The sequence below is a fragment of the Salvelinus fontinalis genome, chromosome 31, assembly GCF_029448725.1.
Source record: "Salvelinus fontinalis isolate EN_2023a chromosome 31, ASM2944872v1, whole genome shotgun sequence".
Classification (NCBI taxonomy): domain Eukaryota; kingdom Metazoa; phylum Chordata; class Actinopteri; order Salmoniformes; family Salmonidae; genus Salvelinus; species Salvelinus fontinalis.
The window spans coordinates 14,015,175-14,042,977 of NC_074695.1; the positions used below are offsets into that span (position 1 = coordinate 14,015,175).

General features: G+C 41.7%; 1 protein-coding gene across 1 annotated transcript in view; it reads left to right on the top strand.

Annotated features, from left to right (window-relative positions):
• LOC129829599 (copine-9-like) overlaps positions 1 to 27,803 on the top strand; it is an 85,633-nt gene that overhangs the window by 19,334 nt on the left and 38,496 nt on the right. The window contains exons 4-6 of the mRNA XM_055891382.1: positions 121 to 224; positions 1,970 to 2,013; positions 3,215 to 3,305. Coding sequence (XP_055747357.1) covers positions 121 to 224; positions 1,970 to 2,013; positions 3,215 to 3,305 — 239 coding nt within the window. The remainder of the gene's footprint in view (positions 1 to 120; positions 225 to 1,969; positions 2,014 to 3,214; positions 3,306 to 27,803) is intronic.

Genomic DNA, 27,803 nt, shown 5'->3' on the forward strand with positions numbered 1-27,803 from the left:
ATTGTGTCATTGATTATCATATGGGTCATACTGATATCAATTATGGAGTTGATGTTTCCATCTTCTCTTAGATTAAGTATTACTCTGTAACCTGTTTCCTTTTCCTGACTACTGTTTTAGTTTGGCAGAACAGAGGTTATTGACAACACACTGAATCCAAACTTTGTGCGGAAGTTTTTCCTGGACTTCTTCTTCGAAGAGAAGCAGAACCTCCGCTTTGACGTGTAAGTGACCAACCTATCTGTCTCCAACTGGGAAATACCTACTGCTAAGCTAAAAGCCTAAATAAACGTTTTTAGTTTTATACATAGGACCAATTTATAAGTAGTTTCAAAAAAATTCTTTGCTCCCTTGTTAGTCTTTCGGGTCACAGAGCAGGCCTCTCTCAGAAGAGTGAGGGGGCCACCACCAACTTTTTGAAAGTCACTATTGGTGAAATCCCTGAGTGGTTTCCTTCCTCTCCGGCAACTGAGTTAGAAAGGACTCCTGTATCTTTTTAGAAACTGGGTGTATTGGTACACCATCCAAAGTGTAATTAATAACTTCAACATGTTCAAAGGGATATTCAATATCTGCTTTTGACATTTTTACCCATCTACCAATAGATGCCCTTCTTTGCGAGGCATTGGAAAACCTCCTGGCCTTTGTGGTTAAATCTGTGTTTGAAATGCACTGCTCGACTGAGGGACCTGACAGATGTGTGGGGTACAGAGATGGTAGTCATTCAAAAATCATGTTTAACACATGCAACTTATTATGTAACTTTTTTACTCCTGAACTTATTTAGGCTTGCCATAACAAAGAGGTTGAATACTTATTAACTAAAGACACTTCAGCTTTTCATTTGTAAATATTTAGAAAAACATAATTCCACTTTGACATTCGGGTATTGTGTGTGACACAAAATCTATGTTAAATCAATTTTAAATTCAGGCTGTAACTCAACAAAATGTGTAAAATGTCAAGGGGTGTGAATACTTTCTGAAGAACAAGCCTTTTCATTTATCACCGTGATTAAGTGCTGTCGCTACGTCCACTTGGTTATTCTGGTCAGCCACCCCACCTCTTATTCCAGATCAATACTAGAGAAAGATTATTATACCTTTTTAATGTAGTCAGTGATATATAGTAGGTTTTGTTGAGCAGTCTGTTATTCATTATGGACTGTTCTATCTGCTCTTCAAAGTCAGGTAATATACAACTGCAAAATTCTAGTGTTGAACTGCGAAAAGTATTTTATTTTAATAACTATTTGTGGCTACATGTTAGACATTTGTATCATAGGGATGTGGGGAGAAAATAACGTTTTACATAACTACTGTTAAAGATTGAATTATGCCCTTTAAATGGTTGTTATCAAGCTATTACTGTGTAGAGCCCTTGTTCCAACTGTTTCAGGTGCTATTATTTAAGCTCTGGAAAATCAATCAAGAATCAATTGCAATGGTTTTGCACTGTGACAAAGCTCTTAGAAACAATCAGTGTGGTTCAGGTGTTAGCAAGGTCAATATTCATTTTTAACAAACTGCAAATAATCAATCAGTCTACTCCAGCATAACAGGCACCCTACAGACAGACAGAACTCCCAAATGATGGGACAAAATAAATGTTACGAACCAATGAGCTATTGAGTTTGACCAAGGGAAGAGTTAAGCAAGCATCACAGCCCTGAGGCCCGAGGTAGAGGATTGGCTTCATATCCAGGGTGAATAGGATTCAGTCTGTCAGCGGTATACTCAGTGGATGTTCTAATGTTAGCAAACAGGGAGTATATTCTCAACCCTTCTACCCTGTTTCCCTCCTGCAGAAACATCCTTGTTAAAATCAAGGTTAATTTAGAGATAATTACATTTGCTCATTTAGTTCGCAAAGAGGAAACTTATCTAATACCTGAACTGGCTATTCACACTGATATAGTTGGTCATTTGGAGTGATTTATACCTATATAACTATGTTTGGTTTCTTGCAGATACAATGTGGACTCCAGAAGTTCAAATATTTCCAAATTTGTAAGTGTCTCTCATCAGTATATAATGCATCATGTTGTTAATGTTATGTTGTTAATTATGCAATTTTATCCCAATAGTGACAGTACAGAGGAAGGATAATTATCAGAAGGAAGCTTGTTGTCTTTGGATGAATGCAATATTGTATTCTAGATTTGACCTCTGACTGTGTTCTATTCCCTTTGTGCTCAACAAAATACGGGAGCGCAGAAGGTTAGTATCGATGCACCTAGTAAAGACATTTATTCATGTATGTAATGTCATTATGGCATGTCAACGTCTACTGATTTGTATGTCACGACACCCATTCATGATGTGAGATGTGGGTTTTTTGCACTCCTGTTTTCGCTTGTCCAATGTGATGTCTGTGGGGGAGTTTTCTGTTCCAATCAAGGACAAACGTTGGTTCAAAACCAAGCAGTCATGTCAACCATAGTCTCATTCAGCCATTCCCACTATATCAAAATCTCAGGTAAAGCACTTTGAGAGGAGACTTCAAAGCCAGAGCTACAGTAGACTAGTTGTTTTTTGAAACAGAATAATGTAGTTCCTGGAGAGCTACCGTCCAGTAGGTTTTCACTCCTACCCTGTTCCTGGAGAGCTCACTATACTGAGAGTATAAAAGGACGTATTTTAATGTTTTTGGAGCATGTGCTAATATTGTATCATTGCCCCGATACTGCAGAATGAGCCTGAGGAAGTCTATTTCTGGTGTGTTTCTAAGTGAAATTGAGAAAAAGTGTCTGGACACTTCTATAAGATTGCATTTACATAAAAATATATAGATTTGGTTTTTAAAAAAAATAAGTGAACTTGTTCTTTTAGCCTTTTTGATAATGTACGGTATGTCCAGATTTTTATAAAATGCATAGTTTTCATTGTCACAGTGGCTCCCAATGTCTTCAGCCACTTTGAATAACTTTAGGTTTCAGTCTGGCATGTGGGATGTCCTAGCTGTATTACACCTTACTCACCACCATCTGAAAGCACTGCACGTACTGTAGTACTGTGAACTGCCTTGCTGTTAGAAACAGGGTTGGGGTCAATTCCATTTCCACTCAGGAAGAACACTGAAATTCTACCTCAAATTCCAATTCCCTTCAATGCTTTTCAATTAGGAAAATTTGGAATTGGAATTTGGTTTACTTCATGAATTTAAATGGATTTGGCCCCAACCCTGATCAGACGGGTCATAAGACTGACCCCAGGCTCTCTCCACCAGGACTTCCTGGGTCAGACCTTCTGCACTCTGGGGGAGATCATTGGATCCACTGGCGGGCGGCTGGAGAACAGCTTATCGTAAGTCAAACCCTCTCTCTCCCATTATCCATCACACCATTACAGGCCTAATGAAGGGACAACTCTGGAATGAGTCTGACCCATAGGGGACTCTCAATCTAGAGCAATGGTACCTCTCTGGCTGGCTGTATGTGATGAGTCATGTGAATGGTAAAAGGACCTCGCACTTGAGGAGGACTATCTGTTTGTGGATTGGAAATGGAGCACAGCGATGTAGATTAACTGTAAATGAAACAGCGCTAATCATCCGAGCCTATAGCATCACTAAGAGACAGAAGCATCGATTCCCGAAGTTCCCCTCGTGCTCAACATCAAATCATCTTGTAATCAACTTCTTGATAGGGTAATTTGGCATTTTCTAATGCTTTCAACAATCAACAATAAGGTGCCGTTTGTGCAGAGTGCATTTATTTTATGAGTTAATCAGATGGAAAAATGGTAATTGCAGATTAGAAGCTGAGTTGTTCACTGCAAATGTCTTTCAGACTGAGCGTTTCTCAGCTCTCTGTCTGTGTAGTCATGTAGAGGTTCTGTATTTTTGGAGGCATTTGGAGAGACGCATACACAACGTGTAAATACCAATCATGTTTTCTTCATCAGGAACAGACCTCTTAAAAACAGAGGCCAGTTATTGACTTTACTCCATCACAATGAAAGGTCCCTCTGGCCATCTTCACCCAATTCTCTATGTATTTGTTTCAAGCTGATCATCCCTTACAAAAAGAACAAACCACTGTTTTCACATGTTGAGTTTAAATTTAGCACGTGAAACAATTTTTTCACATATGTTCAATTCAGTAGCGGTGCGTGGATAAAATCACTGAGGAAGACCAGCCAAGCCAGTAAAAAAAAGCCATATTACATCCTATGTTGTGATAATTGTGTTGTTTGCTCTATAACCTGTTAGTTCATACACCACCGTGATGAACAGTCGTGGCCAAGTTTTGAGAATGACACAAATATTAATTTTCACAAAGTCTGCTGCCCCAGTTTGTATGATGGCAATTTACATATACTCCAGAATGTTATGAAGAGTGATCAGATGAATTTCAAAGTCCCTCTTTGCCATGCAAATGAACTGAATCCCCAAAAAACATTTCCACTGCATTTCAGCCCTGCCACAAAAGGACCAGCTGACATCATGTCAGTGATTCTCTCATTAACACAGGTGTGAGTGTTGACGAGGACAAGGTTGGAGATCACTCTGTCATGCTGATTGAGTTTGAATAACAGACTGGAAGCTTCAAAAGGAGGCTGGTGCTTGAAATCATTGTTCTTCCTTTGTCAACCATGTTTACCTGCAAGGAAACACGTGCTGTCATCATTGCTTTGCACAAAAAGGGCTTCACAGGCAAAGATATTGCTGCCAGTAAGATTTCACCTAAATCAACCATTTATCGGATCATCAAGAACTTCAAGGAGAGCGGTTCAATTGTTGTGAAGAAGGCTTCAGGGCGCCCAAGAAAGTCCAGAAAGCGCCAGGACCGTCTCCTAAAGTCGATTCAGCTGCGGGATCGGGGCACCACCAGTACAGAGCTTGCTCAGGAATGGTTGCAGGCAGGTGTGAGTGCATCTGCATGCACAGCAAGGCGAAGACTTTGAGGATGGCCTGGTGTCAAGAAGGGCAATAAAGAAACCACTTCTCTCCAGGAAATACATCAGGGACAGACTGATATTCTGCAAAAGGTACAGGGATTGGACTGCTGAGGACTGGGGTATTTTCTCTGAATCACTTTTCCGATTGTTTGGGGCATCCGGAAAAAAGCTTGTCCGGAGAAGACAAGGTGAGCATCCTGAGACCATTCGTGTGGGGTTGCTTCTCAGCCAAGGGAGTGGGCTCACTCACAATTTTGCCTAAGAACACAGCCATGAATAAAGAATGGTACCAACACATCCTCCGAGAGCAACTTTTCCCAACCATCCAGGAACAGTTTGGTGACGAACAATGCCTTTTCCAGCATGATGGAGCACCTTGCCATAAGGCAATATAGCTAAGTGGCTCAGGGAGCAAAACATCGATTTTTTGGGGGGGTACATGGCCAGGAAACTCCCCAGACCTTAATCCCATTGAGAACTTGTGGTCAATCCTCAAGAGGCGGGTGGACAAACAAAACCCCACAAATTCTGACAAACTCCAAGCATTGTTTATGCAAGAATGGGCTGCCATCAGTCAGGATGTGGCCCAGAAGTTAATTGACAGCATGCCAGTGCGGATTGCAGAGGTCTTGAAAAAGAAGGGTCAACACTGCAAATATTGACTCTTTGCATCAACTTCATGTAATTGTCATTAAAGCCTTTGACACTTATGAAATGCTTGTAATTATACTTCAGTATTCCATAGTAACATTTGACAAAAATATCTAAAGACACTGAAGCAGTAAACTTAGTGGAAATTAATATTTGTGTCATTCTCAACTTTTGCCCACGACTGTACAATAAGGCCATGACAATTAAAAGACAACAGTCACACAGTGGCAGAGTAAATTGAACTACACATGCATTTGTTTCATAGAAGAAAACTCAGAGCAACATCTGTCCGGTGAAGTCCACGAAGCAAATATTGCAAGTAAAATAAGAAATGTTGGCTTGCGCTACTTGTAGACTAGTTGAATGCCAATGCCATCCTCTCTTTCATTTTGGCAAAACAGTCCATGGCTCTGTCATACAGTACTAGGCTACATATTGAACTTCAGTCATCTCAGGCCAGAGGCATAATATATACATTTATGGCTAGAACAAATCACCATCATAATCCTTGGCCTGTACCAGAGAATTAAGTCAAAACCACAAGTCCAAATCCCCATCTCCGTCCATGTCTTAGGAAAAGTCAGATTTAGCAAGCTATTGATTGGTGTGAAGCCAAAATCCAAACTGGCCTTCCTTGAGGCATTTTGTTGCAACAGGACAAGCCACAGTTGAGTTAAGCTCAACGCTGATTGGCTAATTATTTTATAATTTTGTTTATCATGGGAGGCCAATGCTTCATGGCATCAATCAGTCAAATGCAACATGCCATACTCTTTTGGTCCAGACATGTTCCAGTACATGGGCAACACGTACTGAGACAGCTCTGATACGTGGGCAACACGTACTGAGACAGCTCTGATACGTGGGCAACACGTACTGAGACAGCTCTGATACGTGGGCAACACGTACTGAGACAGCTCTGATACGTGGGCAACACGTACTGAGACAGCTCTGATACGTGGGCAACACGTACTGAGACAGCTCTGATACGTGGGCAACACGTACTGAGACAGCTCTGATACGTGGGCAACACGTACTGAGACAGCTCTGATACGTGGGCAACACGTACTGAGACAGCTCTGATTATTTCTCCGGTGAGATTCAGCCACTTGCAAATTGATGGAAAATTATGAAAACACAGAGATAGATGAAAGAAACTATTTGATCATTATTATTGGTAAAATATTTGGCGAACCCTGGCTTCCTTTGGCACAATGAATACACACCACTGATTTTAAATTTAGAGTTCACATGATAACACATCCTTTTGCAAGTTCACATGTGAAAGTCAAATTTGCGGGTTCACATAAGTAAGAACTGCAAATGTGGAAATGGAATTGCAATTTCACATGTGAAAAACCTTTTAAAGGTGAAAATTCCACATGTGATTGTTACCTTGCACTTGATTGATGAATTTAGGTCACCAATTAGTAAGGAACTCTCCTCAACTGGTTGTCTAGTTCTTAATTGAAGCCACTAGGCCCTCTGTGGAATGAATATGGTTTTGTAATATACTTTTTGCATGAAGTTTCCTTTCCAGCAATATAGCATCCTGCATCCCACTGCTGGTTTACCTCTTAAGCTAAGCAGGCTTGGTCCTGGTTGGTCCCTGGATGGGAGACCAGATGTAGCTGAAAGTAGGGAACAAAAAACATGTGAAACTTCATGTGTCCAAAAACCATGTCCGTATGTCTTAAATAAGGGATTCCCATACAGCCATCTGTGTGTGTGTGAGAGAGAGACACACACTCCTGTATGTGTTTTACATGTCTGTTAAAACAGCCTCAAACACACATCCTCCCAGTGTTGCCTTTATGCCATACACTCCCCTCAGTGAGAGGAGGAGAGCCGAAGAGCCTGGCCATGGCCTCTGCGCGGCAGTGGGCGTACTTTTGTAGGTCACTGTTTATAGAACGGGGTAGCATGCTGTGGAGGAAGAAGCACTTCTCTACCACTTACCTGTTGGTTTCCATGGTAACCGAGGGTGACTGTTAGCTTCCCTAAAAGAATGATTGGACAAATACACCTCATTTTCCCATTTTAGAAGATAAGTGCTTTACAGGTCAATGCAAACTGGTCGTATTTTTATTTGTAAAAAGTGGTGTGGAGAGCAGCATACCCCATGCTTCTCACCTGCTGTGAGTTTGCATCACATGATCACTCGCTCTCGCACACACCATTTTGGAGATAATTGCTTGCCAATGCAGACGCATTAGATTAGTGGATATGATGCAGTCCATTTATACCTAAATAATAATATCCTAATCATGTAGGTGCAGACCTGACCACTGTGATTTGAGGTATCGCTGTGGATTATTATTTATATATTTTACACTTTACTTTGCACCAAGAATAACACTACCCTATGTATTCATTTGGACAGTGAAACAAAAATTTAGAATTTGCCTCTAAACTTCAGCATTTGGGATTGAGATTATTAACATGTTTCATATGAGGCAACAGTACAGAATGTCACCGTTTTTATTTGAGGGTATTTTCCTACATATCTGTTTTACCGTTTAGCACTTTATGTATCTAGTCACCCCATGTGATGGTGTCATAACTATTTTGACAAATTCACTTATTTGTATTAATGTAGTCAAAAGTTTAGTATTTGGTCCCATATTCCTAGCATGCAATGACCACATCAAGCGTGTGACACTACAAACTTGTTGGTTGCATTTGCAGTTTGTTTTGATTGTGTTTCAGATTATTTTGTGCCCAATAGAAATTAATGTTAAATATTGTTTTGTGTCATTTTGGAGTCACTGTTATTGTAAATAAGAATAGAATATGTTTCTGAACACTTACATGAATGTGGATGCTGCCATGATTACAGATAATCACGCATTGTGGAAGCGTATAGGGGATATTGGACGTGTGGAGGGGGTATTGGACGTGTGGAGGGGGTATTGGACGTGTGGAGGGGGTATTGGACGTGTGGAGGGGGTATTGGACGTGTGGAGGGGGTATTGGACGTGTGGAGGGGGTATTGGACGTGTGGAGGGGGTATTGGACGTGTGGAGGGGGTATTGGACGTGTGGAGGGGGTATTGGACGTGTGGAGGGGGTATTGGACGTGTGGAGGGGGTATTGGACGTGTGGAGGGGATAGGAGGTATTGGATGATAAGAGACACCACTTGTTACTAAGAGGACACCGCCTGTCTGTCTCATGCACAAACATGCTGAGTCATGCCAGCCAAGTTATTATGTCTACAGCAGATCTTTGTGGCGTACTTTAACTACAGCTCGTCTTTGTCTAATTACTTTGAATATTTTTGGGGATTTCATTTTCAACATTTATGTGGCAGACTTTTCAGGACCGTAAGTCCAGTCTATAAATGCAGACCGTACAATAGTGCCAGGTAAAGTTGGATTGACTTTTCTCATAAATCATTCCTCAGTTGTTAATTGTGTCACGTACTTGGAAGTTAGGGAACTCTGTTCTCCCTAAGTGCGTCAGACATCCCACTGTCTCCTTGTGAGCCCCAGAATGCAGGGACCATCTCTGATTCAGTTGGCAGAGAAAAGAGCGGTCTCATAAAGATGTTCCAGTATTCCGCTTCATCACACCGTCTGAATCTGGGCCATGGTCCTGAAATATTGAGGACTGTTGACTCTAGACGGGCTCACACATCCTAAAGTTTGTATTAGACTCCTTTGGGTAAGGCCAGCTGCAAAGATGGAACAAGGCAGGCAAATACATGCATAATGAACAAGTTGTTCTTTCATCTTTTAATGGCTACCTTGTAATGCGTCCACATCTGTCGTTCTCTACTTCTTCTGGAATGCAATTCAAAATACATAAGGTTTTGTTTTGCCATAATTATAAGTGTATTGTTAATACAAATACATGTTTTGGACTTTGAACTGCGTAGGACAGTATAGACAACACGTTGCAATAGAAACAGCTCAGAAATAGAAATCTATGGGATCAGTATGAGTATACAAAGTCCAGAGAGGACATATGAATTAAAAAAAGAATTCCCTTGTTATGTCGATCACAACTTTTTACCTCATGATCACGACATGGCAAAATATGTTTTGTCGAGATCACAAGATAAACTCTATAAATAGGAGTGTACGTATTGATGGTAGATTGACAGTATGGCTGAGGCGGCAGAGCCCACCATGGATCGGCTCCCACGTTCTTATTGATTGTTACACTAAGGGATGGTACATTTCATGCTGACATAATTAATTCATTCATTTGTGTTTGGAGCTCATTATCCGTTAATAAATTAGAATGTAAGCAAGTTAAATGTCCTTTACCTTGAGCTAAGAGCTCTTGGGAGTGCTAAGCCCTCGTGGGGGATTTAAGCCCTAAACGATGCCAGACAGGCAGCTCTGTCTCCCAGGCTGTGTGCCACCCCCAAGACCACAGCCAATGACGTGCAAGCCACAACGCAGCTAACTTGTCTGGTCTTGTGAGCGAATGAGTTAGCTAGGTAGTCTTGTTAGCTAGCTAGCTTGTTGGCTATGCTGTTTGTTATCTTGGATAACTGATAAATACAGTATATAATTGTATGGGACACTTTGTTTTATGGATAATATTTACATTTACAGAGTGGGTGAGCTCCATTCCTGACAGGGTGATAAGGTTCAGTTTTAGCCTCAGACCTGGATCAGATTCAATAGCAGCCTCAGAGGCTGATAAATCAGGATTGTTTTATAGGAAAAGCTCCTTGCAGGCTGACAAAGCAGTCAGTGAAGTTTTAAGAAAGTTAAAGCTCATTTACGGGCATTTCTATACTATTAAAAAGCTCTAAAATGTTATTTGGAGAACAGCAAAAACAAGCAAAACTGACCCCAGACATTATCACATTGGTTGCTGTAGCTTCATTCACCTCCGTCGATCTACAAACACATAGCCTATTAGCTATACAATTAGCCACTACAGATTTACTCACATTAACTCAGCATTGGAAATTAAAAACTATAATTTTAATCGTGCAGAGGGAGAAGCAGAAAAAGTATTGGAATTAAGGTCCAATGCAGCTGTTTTTATCTCAATATCAAATAATTTAAATGTTGCTAAGACTGTCTGGGAGTGGTCTGAAAACTAGCTGTTATTGGAAGAGAGGTTTGGAACTCTTTTTCTTATTGGTCTATTGACTAATTTAGTGCCTGGTGATGTCACAAGGCAGGCCAAAACTCCATCCCACCAAACAGGTTGAAATTTCAGGCAGCCTTTTCAAACAGCTCTTACACTACAAGAGCATTATCATAAAAACATCAGTTTGCTTTACATAACTTTTTGGGGGTTGCAGTTTTAAACCTCTCTGGGATATGTGGGACAGCGTCCCACCTGGCCAAAATCCAGTGACAATGCAGAGCGCCAAATTCAATTAAATTACTATAAAAATGTAACTTTCAAGAAATCACACATGCAAGACATCAAATTAAAGATACACTTGTTGTGAATCCAGCCAACGTGTCAGATTTCAAAAAGGCTTTTCGGCGAAAGCAAACGATGCTATTATCTGAGGACAGCACCCCAGTAAACAAACACAGACAATCCTATTTCAACCCTCCAGGCGCGACATAAAACGCAGAAATAAAGATATAATTCATGCCTTACCTTTGACGAGCTTCTTCTGTTGGCACTCCAATATGTCTCATAAACATCATAAATGGTCCTTTTGTTCTATTAATTCCGTCGATTTATATCCAAAATGTCCATTTATTTAGCGCGTTTGATCCAGAAAAACACCGGTTCCAACTCACGCAAAATGACTACAAGAGTTACCTGTAAGCTTTGTCCAAACATTTCAAACTACTTTTGTAATACAACTTTAGGTATCTTAGCTTCTGGGCCTGAGTAGCAGGCAGTTTACTTTGGACACGCTTTTCACGCTTTTCATCCGGACGTGAAAATACTACCTATCCCAGAGAAGTTAACAGCTATTTGCTGCTATTCTACATGTTTTGCCATGGCGTGGGTATACTTTTTTTTGCAGTTTTAAAGCTAATTTAATGCAATTGTACACATTTTCCTTGCCATATTAATATAATATCTGAGTAAGAGTGACTAACAAAATCAATGGGGGCCCCCTGGAGGTCAGGGCTCCTGGACACATGCCCTGCGTGTCCGGTCGGTAATTCAGCCAAGATTACAACAAGTTTAGATAGCTGGCTAGATTAACTAGACTAATTTACCAATCTAAAATGTTTTACTGATATGGGCTAATTGAGTGACTGTCAGTGAGTGACAAGAGGAAAACTACTGATGTACAACTATACTCATCATGGTATCTCTGTGCATTTAATCTGCCATCAATAAAATCAGTGGTGTAAAAAGTACCTAGTGTCATACTTGAGTAAATGTAAAGATGCCTTAATAGAAAATGACTCGAGTAAAAGTGAAAATCACACAGTAAAATACTACTTGAGTAAAAGTATTTGGTTTAAAATATACTCAAGTATCAAAAGTAAAAGTACAACTCTTTTTAATTTATTTTTTAATTTAAGGATAGCCAGGGGCACACTCCAATACTCAGATTACATTTACAAACAAAGCATGTATCTTTACTGAGTCCTCCAGATCAGAGTCAGTAGGGATGACCAGGGATGTTCTCTTGATAAGTGTGTGAATTGGACAATTTTTCTGTCCTGCTTAGTACTTTTGGGTGTCTGGGAAAATGTATGGAGTAAAAAGTACATTATTTTCTTTAGGAATGTAGTGGAGTAAAAGTAAAAGTTGTACAAAAAAATGTACATATACACCAAATAACTACTTAAGTAGTACTTTAAAGTAATTTTACTTAAGTACTTTACACCACTGGATAAAATGCAATTGTGTTCGTTGTCTGTAGATTATGCCTGCCCAGACCATAACCCCAACGCCACAATGGGGCACTCTGTTCACAACGTTGATATCAGCAAACCGCTCGCCCATACAACGCCATGCACGTGGGGGTAGAGCTTGAGGTAGAGAAATTAACATTAAATTCTCTAGCAACAGCTCTGGTGGACATTGCTGCAGTCAGCATGCCAATTGAACGCTCCCTCAAAACTTGAGACATCCGTGTTATGTGACAAAATTGCACATTTTAGAGTGGCCTTTTATTGTCCCCAGCACAAGGTCCACCTGTGTAATGATCATGCTGTTTAATCAGCTTCTTGATATGCAACACTTGTCAGGTCGATGGGTTATCTTGGCAAAGCAGAAATGCTCACTAACAAGGATGTAAATACATTTGTGTACACAATTTCAAAGAAAAAAGCTTTTTGTGCATATGGACGTTTTCTGGGATCTTATATTTCAGCTCATGAAACATGGGACTAACACTTGACAAACACTTGCGTTTGTATTTTTGTTCAGTGTCTGTTTAGAAATTGCACCTTGTGTATTTTATTTGTATTTTTTATCACTGATGTCCAGACCTGTGTCCTCATATGTAGTTACGGCGTCTGCCATTAAGGCACTTGAGGCTTGTTAATCTGCCTATAAGGAGCCTTACCCATGAAACAGCATACAAGGCAGTATCCTGATTGTTCAACCTCTGAGGCTGCTATTGAATCTGATTGGCCTGTCAGGAATGGAGCCTCTGTAGATTTAAATATTATCCACAAAACATGAAGTATCCCTTATAATTATACACATACAGTACCAGTCAAAAGTTTGGACACACCTACTCATTCCAGGGTTTTTCTTTATTTGAGTTAACTGCACCAGATTGCAGCCCACATAAATGCTTTACAGAGTTAAAGTAACAGACACATCTCAACATCAACTGTTCAGAGGAGACTGCGTGAATCAGGCCCTTATGGTCGAATTGCTGCAAAGAAACCACTACTAAAGGACACCAATAAGAAGAAGAGACTTGCTTGTGCCAAGAAACAAAAACAATGGACATTAGACTGGTGGAAATCTGTCCTTTGGTCTGATGAGTCCTAATTTGAGATGTTTGGTTCCAACCACCGTGTCTTGGTGAGACGCAGAGTAGATGAACAGATTATCTCTGCATGTGTGGTTCGCACTGTGAAGCATGGAGGAGGAGGTGTGATGGTGTGGGGGTGCTTTGCTGTTGGCAGTGTCTGTGATTTAGTTAGAATTCATGGCACACTAAATGAGCATGGCTACCACAGTATTCTGCATCGATACGCCATCCCATCTGGTTTGCGCTTAGTGGGACATCATTTGTTTTTCAACAGGACAATGACCAAAAACACACCTCCAGGCTGTGCAATGGCTATCCACAATCAAACCAATTGAGATGGTTTGGGATGAGTTGGACCGCAGAGTGAAGGAAAAGCAGTCAACAAGTGCTAAGCATATGTGGAAACTCCTTCAAGCCTGTTGGAAAAGCATTCCAGGTGAAGCTGGTTAAGAGAATGCCAAGAGTGCATAGCTGTCATCAAGGCAAAGTGTGGCCACTTTGAAGAATATAAAATATATTTTGATTTAACACTTTTTTGTTTACTACATGATTCCATGTGTTATTTCATAGTTTTTAATGTCTTCACTATTATTCTACAATGTATAAAATAGTAAAAAATAAAGAAAAACCCTTGATTTAGTATGTGTGTCCAAACTTTTGACTGGTACTGTATCTGTTATGCTAGTTAACAACCAGCATATATAGCAAGCTACACTACATGACTAAAAGTATGTGGACAACTGCTCATTGAACATCTCATTCCAAAATGATGATCATTAAAATGGAGTTGTTTCCCCCTTTGCTGGTATAACAGCCTCCACTCTTCTGGGAAGGCTTTCCGCTTGATGTTGGAACAATGCTGTGGGGACTTGCTTCCATTCTGCCACGAGCATTAGTGAGGTTGGGCACTGATGTTGGGTGATTAGGCCTGGCTCGCAGTCGGCGTTCCAATTAATCCCAAAGGTGTTCGATGGGGTTGATGTCAGGGCTCTGTGCAGGCCAGTCAAGTTCTTCCACATTGATCTCAACAAACCATTTCTGAATGGACTTCGCTTTGTGCACAGGGGCATTGTCATGCTGAAACAGGATAGGGCCTTCCCCAAACTGTTGCCACAATGTTGGAAGCCTATAATCGTCCAGAACGTCATTGTATGCTGTACCATGACGATTTCCTTTCACTGGAACTAAGGAGCTTAGCCCATGAAAACAGCCCCAGCCTCCTCCACCGAACTTTACAGTTGGCACTATGCATTCGGGCAGGTAGCGTTCCCCCAGCATCCGCTAAACCCAGATTCGTCCGTTGTACTGCCAGATGGCGAAGCGTGATTCATCACTCCTGAGAATGTTTCCACTTCTCCATAGTCCAATGGCGGCGAGCTTTACACCACTCCAGCCGATGCTTGGCATTGCGCATGTTGATCTTAGGCTTGTTTGTGGCTGCTTGGCCATGAAACCCATTTCATGAAGCTCCCGGTTAACAGTTCTTGTGCTGACGTTGCTTCCAGAGGCAGTTTGTAACTCGGTAGTGAGTATTGCAACCGACAGACAATTATTACTCTCTACGCGCTTCAGCATTCGGCGGTCCCGTTCTGAGAGCTTGTGTGGCCTACCACTTTGCGGCTGAGCCGTTGTTGCTCCTAGACGTTTCCACTTCATAATAACAGCACTTACAGTTGACCGGGGAAGTTCTTGTAGGACAGAAATTTGACAAACTGACTTGTTGGAAAGGTGGCATCCTATGACGATGCCACATTGAAAGTCACTGAGCTCTTCAGTGAAGTCATTCTACTGGCAATGTTTGTCAATGAAGATTGCATGGCTGTGTGCTCAATTGTATACACCTGTCAGCAATGGGTGTGACTGAAATAGCCGAATCCACTAATTTTGTATAGTGTAGCTTGCTAGCTCATAAGACTAGCCAAGTTAGCTGCGTTTTTCCTTGCATGCGATTGGTTGTGTTCTTTGGGGCGGCACACCGCCTGGGAGACAGAACTGCCTGTCAGGCATCGTTCAGGGCTTAAATGCCCCACGAGGGCATTGCGATCACATGGCTCCTTGATGATGTGGTTATCGTGCATCTGAACAAATGAATGGATTGTACTTTTGACCAAACAACTATTGTTATGTAGTGATCATGAGAAATACTGTAAGTCGTGATCTCGACATAGCGATGCATTTGTATTTATTCATATGTCCTCTCTGGTCTTCCATAATAATAGGTTGCCTACCTGTTGCTACTCTTGTCATTCCATTTGCCTTCAGACTGGGGATGGGAGTGACAGAGAGGAGATTGTTTCTGAAGGACATTCTCTCCCAGGTCTAATCACATTGAGACGTGGTGGGCCGTTAGCTAACAGGATTTCTGCCCCGGGGTTCTGTTGTTTGCTATGACATAGTTAGACGATGTGTCCTGTTTTCTGCTGCTGCTGCTATGACTTCCGTTACCAAGGAAACTTACGGTCATTTGTTATTTCCTCTCCATATCCAGACACCATCAGGATGGTGGAGACAGAACGTTCTGTTTTCCACTAACTGTTCTATTTCTTCCACAATTTACTGCCATTACTCACCATGTGTTATACAGTGCCTTCAGAAATGATGTATACCTCTTGACCTATTCTACATTTTGTTTTGTTACAGTCTGAATTCTAAATGGATTAAATAGATGTTTTTGCTCACCCATCTACACACAATAAATGTTTACAAATACATAGAAAATGAAATACAGAAATATATTTTTTGCACACCTGGATTATACAGTATTTTCCCATTATTCTTTTTTAAATTCTTCAAACTCTGTCATGTTGATTGTTGATCATTGCTAGACAGCCATTTTCAAGTCTTGCCATAGATTTTCAAGCCGATTTAAGTCAAACTGTAACTAGGCCACTCAGGAACATTCAATATCGTCTTGGTAAGCAACTCCAGTATAGATTTGGCCTTGTGTTTTTAGGTTATTGTTCTGCTGAAAGGTACATTTTGTCTCCCAGTGTCTTTTGGAAAGCAGACTGAACCAGGCTTCCTCTAAGATTTTGCTTGTGCCTCAGTGGTGTGGATGCCTAGGGAAGCCAGGCTTACCCAAAATATGTTCCAAAAAATGAAAAATACATAATTTCATTACTCTCTCTGTGTTTTATAATTTTCCTGCAATTCGCAAGAGGTTGCATGTAGCTCACCAGAGAAAGCATCAGAGAGAGCGAAACAGCGCCCCTCAGGCCTAGATGGGTTACACATACAGAGACTATCTGATGCTGTCTGGTCAAAAAGAGTATGACATTGTTGCCGCCCGTCTTATTGAATGCAAGGGAAGCCAGCGAGCATTTGGCCTCCCTTGATTAAAAAAAGTATAAAATAATGGCTAATCTGCGTTGAGCTGAACTGTGATTATTTTAGCCAGGTAGCCTATTACAACAAAAACATAGATCGTTTCGTCAACATGAAGGAGAGGAGGATGGCATTGCCGTTTCCCTACAAGTAAGGTGAGTCAATATGTTTTCTGAACACAAAGACACACAAAGACAGACACCGAGAAATCAGAACCATGGACAGCCAAATCATATTTAGCTTACGTTGGTTGGACTAAATTGTTTTTGGTGTCTTTTAGTTGTCACTGAATTAGACTAAGCAGAGGTGATTTGATGGTGTTTAAATAGTGGAAACAGTGCCTGTTGTCTTTGTGACTTGTGGTAACTCTCCCTGGTTCTAAATCATAGTTGATAATTAGTCCCAAAAATGTGAAAACATTAACTTGCTTGACCATGCTGTAGGTCATGTAACTGTTTGTTACATGCAATATGCTTTGTGGACTTCACTGGACAGAGGTTGCTCTCTGGTTTAGGCCTATATATCACGGTCGCATGGCATATGAACTAACAGGTTATAGAGCAAACAATGCAATTATCACATAGGTTGTAATATGGCTTTTTTTTCTGGCTTGACTTCCCCACTGATAATACCCACACACCGCTGCTGCTATGTTTATAGCGATATTCCGTTTAATTTTATCTTAAATTTTTTATCCTTGCCGATGACAAGCATACCCATACACGATGCAGCCACCACCATGCTTGAAAATATGAAGAGTGGTCCTCAGTGTTTTGGATTTGCCCCAAACATAACACTTTGTATTCAGGACAAAAAGTTAATTTCTTTGCCACATTTCTTGCATTATTTCTTTAAGTGCCTTGTTGCAAACAAGATGCATGTTTTTGAATATTTTGAATCTGTCTTTGAAATTCACTACTCGATTGAGGGACCTTACAGATAATTTCATCTGTGGGGTACAAAGATGGGGTAGTCATTCTAAAATCATGTTAACAACTATTGTTGAACACGGAATGAGTCCATGCAACTTATTATGCGATTTGTCAAGCACATTGCTACTGTTGAACTTATTTAGGCTTACCATAATAAAGGGGTTGAATACTTATTGACTCAAGATATTTCATCTTTACATTTTTTATTCATTTAAAAAAAATATGCTAACAAAATTCCACTTTGACATTTTGGGGTATTGTGTGTAGATCAGTGACACAAAATTTCAATTTGATACATTTGAAGTTCAGGCTGTAACACAATATTTGGAAAAATTCAAAAGAGGTGTGAATACTTTCTGAAGGCACTGTATAACACCTCATAGTTAAAACAGAGGTTTGTAATTATAATGAGGGGTGTCCATTCTCGGTCAGAATTGCACACTGGAATAGTATTGCACTGTGTCACCTCTTTAACTCAGTGAGGACTCTCTGAGACTGTACATGGTTTGATTGGAAAGCGACGTGGTGAGAGGAGGAGCTGCACCAGGGGAGAGTCTCAATAGCATGTCCTTAATGCCTCTCATCCTTCTCAAAATCCATTTGATGAGAAAGTCAGAGGTCCCTACTAATGACTGGAGGAGAGGAGTGGAGAGTTGTGGAGTGGAGAGGAGAGCTGTGGAGTGAGATGCAGCTAGCCCAGAGTGACTCGGGTTTACTCAGCAGTCCACCTCCACTGCACAGTAATTGACCAGCTTGCAGGGTTGACCTTGCAAGCCCCTAACTGTCGCATAAGCCTCTCGCTTATCTTCTCTCGCACTCGTTCACGCTTCATCCCATTCTTACACCTCTCTCCTCTCGTCTGCTCTGGCTTTCATTATCCTCGCTCTCATTCACTTTGTGAATCCACTAAGTTGAATGGAAGTAAAAAACAAAGCATTAACCTTGATGTGATGGCAACTGCATTAAAGCAGAACAAAAAAGGAAAATACAGCTGTGTGAATGTGCTATGCAGTATGGGTTGAATGCAGTCAGACTTTTCATCCCAGCCTATGGAATTAAATTCTGAAGGAGTTCCTCCAAGAAGGCGTAGCAGTCGGACGTGTGTTTGTCTTGTCTTGTCCCGTCTTGTCCCGCGTAAATAGTCCTCGTATTTTTTGTATACATTTCGTATATATTTTAATTTCACTTTCCATCTTGGAACTGAATATACATTCCCGCAACCCGCCTCACCCAATGTGGTACGGATCTGCTATTTTTTATACTTTAGAACCGTAACCCCAATCAGAAGCTAGCCAGATAACTAGCTACTAGCTAGTAGTCAGTTAGCCACTGCTGCGGTCTTCGCCCTTAACTCGGACACCAGCCAGCTTCAGCTCGGGCAAATACCTGCCAGTCTGCAGGCGCGATATCAACCCAGAGAATACAGGACTGCTTTTTCTCTACCACATCACCGGATTCCTGACGCAAGCTCTGGACAATTACACCGGATCATCGTCGCTAGCTAGCTGCAACCAGGTGGCTACTACTGGCTAATACCTCTGTCCCGAAACAAGCACCAGTTAGCCTTGAGCTAGCCTCGAGCTAGGCCCATCTGCCGGCTAGCCGAAGAGGCCTACCAGCGAATTATTGGGCTACAATACCTCTTTTGCCAATTGGACTGGACCCTTTATTGCCGACACGGAGCCCCGCCGATCCATCACGACTGGTCTGCCGACGTAATTGTCCGAGGTGGTTTCAACAGGCTTTTCCATTGCGACGTTTCTGAATACCCATCTGCTAATTATTAGCTGTCTTATCGGCTAATAAATATACCGGACAATTTTTTTTTCTTTTTTCCTGGGTCACTATATCTATTTTGCCAATTGGATCGATCCCCTCTACCACACGGAACCCCACTAATCTACCGACGGAAACGAACGAGGTGACAAAAAAATAAAAAAAATAAAACAGACCTCCATCCTATGTTATCTTGCTACCAATAGCCAGCTACCCGGCCAGCTGTCTGGATCGCCGTGCCCCCAACCAACCTCTACTCACTGGACCCTTATGATCACTCGATTAAGCATGCCTCTCCTTAATGTAAATATGCCTTGTCCATTGCTGTTCTGGTTAGTGTTTATTGGCTTATTTCACTGTAGAGCCTCTAGCCCTGCTCACTATATATCCAACCTCTCAGTTCCACCACCCACATATGCGATGACATCACCTGGTTTCAATGATGTTTCTAGAGACTATATCTCTCTCATCATCACCCATTACCTAGGTTTACCTCCACTGTATTCACATCCTACCATACGTTTGTCTGTACATTATTGCTTGAAGCTATTTTATCGCCCCCAGAAACTTCCTTTTACTCTCTGTTCTAGACGTTCCAAACGACCAATTCTCATAGCTTTTAGCCGTACCCTTATCCTACTCCTCCTCTGTTCCTCTGGTGATGTAGAGGTGAATCCAGGCCCTGCAGTACCTAGCTCCACTCCTATTCCCCAGGCGCTCTCTTTTGATGACTTCTGTAACCGTAATAGCCTTGGTTTCATGCATGTTAACATTAGAAGCCTCCTCCCTAAGTTTATTTTGTAAACTGCTTTAGCACACTCTGCCAACCCAGATGTTTTAGCCGTGTCTGAATCCTGGCTTAGGAAGACCACCAAAAATTCTGACATTTTCATCCCTAACTACAAGATTTTCAGACAAGATAGAACGGCCAAAGGGGGCGGTGTTGCAATCTACTGCAAGGATTGCCTGCAGAGTTCTGTTTTACTATCCAGGTCTGTTCAGAAACAATTTGAACTCCTACTTTTAAAAATCCACCTCTCTAAAAACAAGTCTCTCACTGTTGCCGCCTGCTATAGACCACCCTCTGCCCCAGCTGTGCTCTGGACACCATATGTGAACTGATTGCCCCCCATCTATCTTCAGAGCTTGTGCTGCTAGGCGACCTAAATTGGAACATGCTTAACACCCCAGCCATCCTACAATCTAAGCTTGATGCCCTCAATCTCACACAAATTATCAATGAACCTACCAGGTATCACCCCAATTCCGTAAACACGGGTGCCCTCATAGACATCATCCTAACCAACTTGCCCTCCAAATACACCTCTGCTGTTTTCAACAAAGATCTCAGCGATCACTGCCTCATTGCCTGTATCCGTAATGGGTCAGCGATCAAACGACCTCCACTCATCACTGTCAAACGCTCCCTGAAACACTTCAGCGAGCAGGCCTTTCTAATCGACCTGGCCGAGGTATCCTGGAAGGATATTGATCTCATCCCGTCAGTAGAGGATGCCTGGATATTTTTTTTAAATGCCTTCCTCACCATCTTGAATAAGCATGCCCCATTCAAGAAATTTAGAACCAGGAACAGATATAGCCCTTGGTTCTCTCCTGACCTGACTGCCCTTAACCAACAGAAAAACATCCTATGGCGTTCTGCATTAGCATCGAACAGCCCCCGTGATATGCAACTTTTCAGGGAAGCTAGAAACCAGTATACACAGGCAGTTAGAAAAGCCAAGGCTAGCTTTTTCAAGCAGAAATTTGCTTCCTGCAACACAAACTCAAAAAAGTTCTGGGACACTGTAAAGTCCATGGAGAATAAGAACACCTCCTCCCAGCTTCCAACTGCACTGAAGATAGGAAATACTGTCACCACCGACAAATCCATTATAATTGAGAATTTCAATAAGCATTTTTCTACGGCTGGCCATGCTTTCCACCTGGCTACCCCTACCCCGGTCAACAGCACTGCCCTCCCCTCTGCTACTTGCCCAAGCCTTCCCCATTTCTCTTTCTCCCAAATACAGTCAGCTGATGTTCTGAAAGAGTTGCAAAATCTGGACCCTTACAAATCAGCCGGGCTAGATAATCTGGACCCTTTCTTTCTAAAACTATCTGCTGAAATTGTTGCCACCCCTATTACCAGCCTTTTCAACCTCTCTTTCGTGTCGTCTGAGATTCCCAAAGATTGGAAAGCAGCTGTGGTTATCCCCCTCTTCAAAGGGGGAGACACTCTAGACCCAAACTGCTACAGACCTATATCTATCCTACCCTGCCTTTCTAAGGTCTTCGAAAGCCAAGTCAACAAACAGATTACCGACCATCTCGAATCCCACCATACCTTCTCCGCTATGCAATCTGGTTTCAGAGCTGGTCATGGGTGCACCTCAGCCACGCTCAAGGTCATAAACGATATCTTAACCGCTATCGATAGGAAACAGTACTGTGCAGCCATATTCATTGACCTGGCCAAGGCTTTTGACTCTGTCAATCACCACATCCTCATCGGCAGACTCGACAGCCTTGGTTTCTCTAATGATTGCCTCGCCTGGTTCACCAACTACTTCTCTGATCAAGTTCAGTGTGTCAAATCGGAGGGTCTGTTGTCCGGACCTCTGGCAGTTTCTATGGGGGTGCCACAGGGTTCAATTCTTGGACCGACTCTCTTCTCTGTATACATCAATGATGTCGTTCTTGCTGCTGGTGAGTCTCAGATCCACCTCTACGCAGACGACACTATTCTGTATACTTCTGGCCCTTCTCTTGACACTGTGTTAACAACCCTCCAGGCGAGCTTCAATGCCATACAACTCTCCTTCCGTGGCCTCCAATTGCTCTTAAATACAAGTAAAACTAAATGCATGCTCTTCAACCGATCGCTGCCTGCACCTGCCCGCCTGTCCAGCATCACTACTCTGGACGGCTCTGACTTAGAATATGTGGACAACTACAAATACCTAGGTGTCTGGTTAGACTGTAAACTCTCCTTCCAGACCCACATCAAGCATCTCCAATCCAAAGTTAAATCTAGAATCGGCTTCCTATTCCGCAACAAAGCATCCTTCACTCATGCTGCCAAACATACCCTTGTAAAACTGACCATCCTACCAATCCTCGACTTCGGTGATGTCATTTACAAAATAGCCTCCAAAACCCTACTCAATAAATTGGATGCAGTCTATCACAGTGCCATCCGTTTTGTCACCAAAGCCCCATATACTACCCACCACCAGGGGCGAAAATCTGAGATCAACCTTGGAGGGGACAATTACATTAAATTTTCTCAAGAGCAATTCCTGAGGGGGACACCAAAAGTAGTGCTGTAACACATAGCATACGTTGTTAAATGTATATTGAGGAACCATAATTCCTACAACTGGATAATTGATAGGTACAGTAGTTAACTGAAGGGTTTTCCCAACTTGTTCAAATGTTTAAATCATTATAATTCTACTACTAATAATAGTTATAGCAGTGCTCCTTACCAGTCCAGTATGTACTTACAACCAGCAATATCAAGAAAGGTCAGTAGGTGACAATGGTACTGTACACTGTATGGGTGTAGTTTTCATAAATACAATGAACATGGTGTGATCACATCTAAAATAATCTCCATTGAGAACCATCACAAAGTTGGTCTCCGTATTGAATTGACCTTTTAATTTGACTTTTTCTGATACATTTATATAGTCATTAAATATGTCCACCTGGCCTGAGTCTACAATATCTTTGCAAGAACAAAAAGCTTAAAATAAGTACAGTTCTAAAAGCAAAATAACTACTTCAATGAAAAACCCAAATAAATCAAACAAAATATCCTCCAGTGTCTCAACTCAGCCAGTGTCTCAACTCAGCCAGTGTCTCAACTCAGCCAGTGTCTCAACTCAGCCAGTGTCTCAACTCAGCCAGTGTCTCAACTCAGCCAGTGTCTCAACTCAGCCAGTGTCTCAACTCAGTCAGTGTCTCAACTCTTCAAACAGCAGCTATGGACAAGTATGTCGCACAAAGTAGGCCATTTTAAATAAAATAACATGAAATAAATAATTTGTAAGTGTCATGAAAACTACTAAACAAAAGAACAAATATCAATTACACCAGGGGTTCTCAAACAGGGATCCATGGACTAATTGCAAGGGGTCCGTGAAATAAAAAACTGTAATGAATGTAGTCAGTACCACAAGGTTTCCAGTAAGTTTACATATTATATAGAGGGGGTGGAGGTCCCTGAGGACTGCTCAAAACCTTGCCTGCCTTGCCTCAAAATATGCAGGGGTTCCAGTACCCCAAAAAGGTTGAGAACCACTGCTATACACACTACTGAACAAAAGAACCGAGCATATGTTTGCGGGTTTCCTCAACAACACATCAGTTGGCACTTTCGCAATGCCCTTGCCTGTTGTCTCCGACACCCTGTATAGCCCAATAAACTCCTCGTGAGGGACAAGGTCATGGTCAACATAATGCAGTCAGACATTCTCCTGTTCAGCACCAGAGACATCTTGAGTACCATCAACAATTAATGAAAATTGTACAATCGGAAGAGACCTAATCTCAGCTGCAATGCCTCGAATGACTATTGGCCATGATGTTCAGAATTTCATTCTGTGCTTTTGGGCCTGTGTACATTGTGGTACGCTCTGTTAACCACTTCAGTAAAATGGGATCATCCTCTTCTGCCCTAAGTTTCAAAATCTGGTATAAATTCCCACTGTCATCCGTGTGGCCTCTAAAGGCTTGTCCCTGTCTTACTACATGCCGCACCGAACTATCAATTTTCATCAAGCAATGCCTTGCGTCATCCTGCTGTTTACCCCACGCGCTGGACATAACTGGACACTGATTGGATTTAGCTGGTGTGCTGTTACAATTACAAAGTGGCGGTGGGTTTGGCAATTTTGATGTGCTGTGAATTTTTCAATGCCTTTTCTCCAGTTCCTAAATCCTGCACTAATGAAGGCATCATCAGCTCTTTGGCCAAAAGATGGCTGGCTTGAAAACCCTTGGCTACAGTGAAAACACAACACTCCTTTTATTGATGGATTATAATGTAGCCAGGGGAAATCGCGAAACCATCTCTCTTGAAATGTCAACACTCTGTTGGCAAGAGTTTGCGGTTCTATAAATTGTGGGTGTGGCTGATATGGTTTTGTGCCATCACTGTGGTAACTGGACAATGCTGTGCCACTGTCCCCTATACTGGTGCTGCTGGCAACAAGGGTGACACTTGGTCCTGCCGTGGCTGTGACACTGTCCTCTGAAGTCTCTCTCCCTGGCTCTTTCCCTTTCACCACCCTAACTGACTCAGTCTGTCTCCTAGAAAATAAATAAGGTGTTTGCCGTACTCCTAACTACCGGTACCCAAAACTACACAATTAATCACAACAGCAATACCATTGCCGTAAACAAATCTTAGTTTAGTCACCAGTTTAAGTTGAGAGTGGGGGTATCCATGGCATTTTCCAATTATGTCCCTATTTTACAAGTCAAAAAAATTGAGAACCTTTCATAATGTTGCCAAACAAAGACTCAACAAACTTACCTGAGACTCCCTGTCTGCCAATCTGTCCCTGCATATCTGTCCCCAACTCTGCTGTCTGTGTGCCATCTGTTGCCTGCTCTGCCTAATGACATCATTGTGAAACATTTCCATTAGCATTTCACTTCTTTCTTATGAACATTTTATCAACTAGTCTTTGAGATATTAGGATACTAGAGTTCTTACTATGCGTTTTGGTGTACTGACAAATACTCTGATGTCCGTCTTCTTACTTTTTTCTGCCATTTTTCTACCTGGCTGGCTGGCTGGCTGGCCTAGCTGCACACACACACATTTACACAACACATGCCGCAACCTTTTATAATTTAAATAGTTTGTTTCATATTGGCTGGCTTCCAACAATAGCTGAATTTGTAAAGCTAGCGAGCACCAATTCCGTTTCTGTGTGTTTGCTATAATCTTTGCTACCTGGTTAAATAAAGGTAAAATAAAATAAAAAAAAGTTCACTAGCGACAATTTATATTTTGCAACGAGACCATTATATATATTTAAGACAATGGTAGAAGAGAGTGTAGTTCTGTTCAGTTTGGACTTCAGTTTATTGCTAACCTTATCACAGGGACGTCGAAGCACTACAGCTGCATGCTGATCTTGGAATAAACTGACGATAGCAAAGATTCCATCGTTGACGACGCCACATAAATGGAATAGGTACTAGCTAGCTTGATAGTTAATGTTTGCTTTAGTTTGCGCGCTAGCTCTGCAAATTCCCCTAGTGTGTGAACCCTGCCAACATAAAAATAAAGTTAGTTACGTACATGTCCCTTTCGGACAGTAGATACGAACTCTCTATTACCTTGCCAGCTAAAGAACTGGCAGTGGATCAAACCATTGTGAGGCAAAGGGCGGGGGGGGTCGCAATCTTTTGAAATTTAAATGCGCTATTAAGTGTCTATAATCAGCACAAGTGCTTTCATTGCGTATTATTAATATTATTGAAATTACATAGTTATGTTTACAGTGATATATTGGGGGGGACAAATCATATTTTTCCCAAGATGGGGGGGTCGTGTCCCCCCCGTCCCCCCTGGGATTTCCGCCTATGCCCACCACTGCGACCTGTACGCTCTCGTTGGCTGGCCCTCGCTTCACACTCGTCGCCAAACCCACTGGCTCCAGGTCATCTACAAGACCCTGCTAGGTAAAGTCCCCCCTTATCTCAGCTCGCTGGTCACCATAGCAACGCCCACCCGTAGCACGCGCTCCAGCAGGTATATCTCTCTGGTCACCCCCAAAACCAATTCTTCCTTTGGCCGCCTCTCCTTCCAGTTCTCTGCTGCCAATGACTGGAACGAACTACAAAAATCTCTGAAACTGGAAACACTTATCTCCCTCACTAGCTTTAAGCACCAGCTGTCAGAGCAGCTCATAGATTACTGCACCTGTACATAGCCCATCTATAATTTAGCCCAAACAACTACCTCTTTACCTACTGTATTTATTTATTTTGCTCCTTTGCACCCCATTATTTCTATCTCTACTTTGCACCTTCTTCCACTGCAAACCAACCATTCCAGTGTTATTTTTTTACTTGCTATATTGTATTTACTTCACCACCATGGCCTTTTTTATATATTTTTATTTATTTATATATATATTTTGTTTGCCTTCACCTCCCTTTATCTCACCTCACTTGCTCATATTGTATATAGACTTATTTTCACTGTATTATTGACTGTATGTTTGTTTTACTCCATGTGTAACTATGTGTTGTTGTATGTGTCGAACTGCTTTGCTTTATCTTGGCCAGGTCGCAATTGTAAATGAGAACGTGTTCTCAATTTGCCTACCTGGTTAAATAAAGGTGAAATAAAAATAAAAAATAAAAAATAAATAACTCCTCTGTGGTATTCATGCTCCATACTGTCAACAAACAGTTTTGTTTAAGAAGACCACGAGTCGGGCTTTTATTGCTCAATCTAATTCATACTGATAAAAAAAGATCAGCCATCGGCACTTTTGATAGACTTAAAACAGCTGCAAATTATTGAGATATTAAACTGTCACCAACACAAACTTAAACAATAGGCCTATAGCAAATGCAGCTAATGGCATTCATTTTCACATGCAAATAGCACAGTATAATGCTCAAAGCATGCCATTCCATGAGAGCAGCATTTATTTTCCAACTCAACCTGTGAGCTCAATCAATGCTCCGTGACCACAAAATGGTTCAAAAAACAGCGTAGGCTAATAAGTCTTTCGTTTTTGGGTTATGCTCAGGTAAAACAATTTGTCTAATCTATGCTGAACAAAAATATAAACTCCATGTAAAGTGTTAGTCTGTCACGTTCCTGACCTTATTTTGTATTTAGTTAGTATGGTCAGGGCGTGAGTTGGGGTGGGTTGTCTTTGTGTGTTTTCTATGTTGGGTTTTTTGTGTTCGGCCTGGTATGATTCTCAATCAGAGGCAGCTGTCAATCATTGTCCCTGATTGAGAATCATACTTAGGCAGCCGGGGTTTCACGTGTCAGTGTTCGTGCCACACGGGACTGTTTTCGGTTTGGTCACGTTTGTTGTTTTTGTATCTGTAAGTGTTCAGTTTACTTTCATTAAATAATGGCCACTTTCCACTCTGCGTCTTGGTCCAATCCCTACACCTCCTCTTCAGACGAAGAGGAGGAAATATGCCGTAACATAGTCCCATGTTTCATGACCTGTAATAAAATATCCCAGAAACGTGCTACCTTGTCCCGGACCTGCTGTTTTCAACTCTCTCTCTCTACCGCACCTGCTGTCTCTAACTCTGAATGCTCGACTATGAAAAGCCAA